The sequence below is a fragment of the Rattus norvegicus genome, chromosome 15 (genome assembly GCF_021556685.1).
Source record: "Rattus norvegicus strain SHRSP/BbbUtx chromosome 15, alternate assembly SHRSP_T2T, whole genome shotgun sequence".
Lineage (NCBI taxonomy): Eukaryota > Metazoa > Chordata > Mammalia > Rodentia > Muridae > Rattus > Rattus norvegicus.
In genome coordinates this window covers 60,685,481-60,688,925 of record NC_141548.1, presented here as the reverse complement: position 1 = coordinate 60,688,925, position 3,445 = coordinate 60,685,481, and the positions used below count along the sequence as shown (strand labels likewise).

At 45.6% G+C, this 3,445-nt stretch overlaps 1 protein-coding gene across 1 annotated transcript; it reads right to left on the bottom strand.

Annotated features, from left to right (window-relative positions):
* Positions 1-482: 482 nt before the first annotated feature.
* Positions 483-2,875, bottom strand: Kbtbd6 (kelch repeat and BTB domain containing 6). The gene is given in 1 exon segment (NM_001012045.3): positions 483-2,875. A coding segment is annotated over 1 exon segment (1,470 nt). The 5' UTR covers positions 2,629-2,875; the 3' UTR covers positions 483-1,158.
* Between the last annotated feature and the right edge of the window lie 570 nt (positions 2,876-3,445).

Below are 3,445 nucleotides of genomic sequence, written 5' to 3'. Positions count from 1 at the left end.
GGTGTGTCTGAAGACAGCTGCAGTGTATTTATATATATATATATATATATATATATATATATATATATATATATATATATATATATATATAAAATAAATAAAATAAATCTTTTTTTTTTTTTGAGCTGGGGACCGAACCCAGGGCCTTGCGCTTGCTAGGCAAGCGCTCTACCACTGAGCCAAATCCCCAACCCCATAAAATAAATCTTTAAAAAAAAAAATTCAGTGTAAGACAGGAGTTGGGGCACATGCCTGTAGCCCCAGCACTTAGGAGGCAGATGCAGGCAGATCTCTTGTGAGTTGGAGGATAACGTAGTCTACAAAATGAGTTCCAGATATGTAGATAGATAAGAGTTTAACATTGTGAAAGCCTATTACATTGTTCTGAAAAATTATCTTCCAAAACACAAATTAATATAAACATAATAGCAAACCTCTGGATTTGGGGCTCAGTAAGTTGTTAAATAACTAGAGTGCTAACGTTTTTGACATTGAATTATATATTTTAAGTATTAATTCCTCTAAGCCAAACTTTCAATTAACTCTTATAACTTTATGAATAAAGTGCCTTTCTCAAGCATTTTCTACAGAACTCTAATTGGCTGGTCTTGTGAATTTTGCTGATACACTATCTACACCAAAACCTTTATCATAAAAAGAACTTGAAATTTCTGAATCAGAGTCCAGCTCACCTAACCTACCTAAGTCCCAAGTGAAACTACATACCCTAGTTATCTATTCTTCAGCTGGGGAACTGACCAGATTCAAGCAGAAACTCATGGGCTGAGACACAATACACTAAAGTCAAATGTCAATAGGCCTAATGTGGTTACCTATATTGAACTACTGGTTTTCTCCACTGACATACAGTCACCCTGCTCTTTTTCCACTGTCCATGAGATGATAAGTAGCAGTTCTGATCATGTGTAATAATTTGATAACCGCTGGTCCCTATCATGAAAGGAATATTAGTTTCCATTCTGCACTAAGTGGATTGTACATCTTTATGACTGGGATGTCACTGATACAAGAGATCTTATAATTGAAGACACAGGCTTTGTAAAAGTCACTGAGGTGCAGATAAACAAGTATCAGCCACTTATTATGGTGTGGACCATTACATAGCAGATGTGTACTGCAGAGAACACAGAATCACCATTAAGTCAAAGATGTAAAGGAATGTGGGGGTTGAGCTACTAATTGCCATTCGTTCTTCTGGACACTGTAGCATTCTACGTCCTTTAATATAGCTCCAGTAACGGGGTCTTGTCCACCCAAAATGTAAATGTAGCCATTCAGATCTGTCACATCCATACCCTTCGGACAGAGCAAGTGGTCAGTCAGTTGATGCAAATTATTTGGGGCTGGCTTATATACCCATACACCTTTCCTGGGCTGAACAGTGGAACAGATGTCATGGTCTGGAAAAATAGAGACGGCTAAGGTGGAGAGGGCTCTAGTGTCTGCAAGGCAAGACACAGGCAAGAACACTTTGTAAATTTCCCCAGAGTATGAGTAACAGCAGAGAAAGGGATGCTTGCAGTGTTCAAAGAAAACCATCATTCTCTTAACACACATCCCTAACCTATGGGGTGGATTTTCTTCTGCAGGGATGACAGTATTGCTGGTATCGTTGTTATTATTACTATTGCTATTGTTGCTGCTGTTACTGCTGCTGCTTGGCACCCGAATCAGAGCCTTGCACAAATCATCATCCAAACGAAGCTGCAGGAGAGCCCCTTCAATAACGTCCAGGCAGTATTTCTTCACAATAGGCTTAGTCAGTAGCTCCTCTAGGTAGTCCTGATCTTCTGCAGGGAAATGTGCCCAACGAATACACTTAAAGACTTCAGCAGCGCTAGGGCCCCGCTCTTTGGGAGCAGCCTCCAGCCACTGCACCGCCACGTGACACACAGTCTTCTCACTCTCTACATCCAGACTGTCCAGACGCAGGACGGCCAGCAGCTGGGCCAGGGTCAGATCGGCCAGCGTCTCCTCCCGAATGGAACCCATCCTGCTGAGCTGCTTGAAGTTGTGAGCTATGAAGGACTGGGCCTGAGAGCGCAGCTTGTGGTGGTCAAAGGCATCGGCAAACTTGAGGATGGCAGTGCAGTTGGTCAGGTCAAGTCGGCGAGCCAGGAAGGAAGCACAGGCTTCACGCACGTACTCCAGCTGGAGCATATCCGAGGCCGCGTACAGGCGCTGCACATTGGCCTCGCTCAGCGACACGCGGCCAGTGTAGCAGTAGTCCACCAAGACCTCGAAGGACTCGGCATCCACGTCGTGGATGGTCACGCTGGCCTGCTGGCTCTCGTACATGCCCCCTGTGAACATGCTCTTGAAGTAGGGGCAAGCCGCCGCCAGCACGTTGCGGTTGCACGAGAAGAGGCGCCCCGTGCCGGGCCCACTGCCAGGCGTCACCACCTCGATGGTCACATCGCACAGCAGACGCGCGTCGTAGAAAGACTTGAGCTGTGCCAGGAGGGCTGCAGAATGGGCCGTGTCCTTTAATTCCTCTGGGCCGGTGAAAAAGGCCGACACAGAGGGCTTGGAAATCCTCTTGGGCCGCCTCCCGCCGCGGGGACTGGCGAGGCGGCGAGAGCGCGGGGCGTCTTCCCGGGACTGCATGGTGGAGATGGCGGCGGGGCGCCGAGGGCGAGAACGGCTGCAGACGCCGGGCTTCTCCTCACGCCTCCCTCGCCGACGCCGACACAGCGGCGTCCCAGAACAGACTCAGCTCGCGGCCGCGATTACTCAGCTGGGCCTTCGCCGCGGTGCCGCCTCCCTTTATCGCGTAGCCGGCGGCCAGGGTCTTCACATCAGCGCGGGTGCCCCAGCTCCACCAAAAGGGTGGCAACAGGGTGAATTATCAGTTGCTTTTCGCGCCTCGAGGCATGACGGGAGTTTTCAGGTTCTAGGGAGGAAACTGAAAGACTGCAGCTGCTTTGCATTTTGGGAGTTGTAGTTCATCCAAAGTCGCGATCCGTTTTGGCTTTTCATTGTTTTCAGGCTATACTAGATAGATAAATCCCAATTCTCTTGGGATTTATTAACGGTTTTAGAATTTATGGTTTGAAATCCTCATTAATATTTCTGTTCTAATACGTGTTTGGTTTTTTTTTGTAAAACAGCAATAATAGTATTTGACAAGATCGATGATTAAAAGAGCTATATTGCCTTGGATACATAACAACGCTTAATAGTTTTGCTTTACAAAACGATAAATAGACATGCAATTACTTGAGTATAAAAGGCAAGAGAGTTTTAGGGTTTTTTCCCTAATATTTTATTGAAAATGAAGAAACACTGATTTAATATGAGTCTACAGAAAAACATCTTAAAGTTTCTTCAGAAATGTTTCTGTCTTGGTTGCTACATTGGGAAAGATTTTATTTTTACAATAGTTTTAGGCTTTTAGGAAAACTGAACAGGAAGTGTAGGAAAC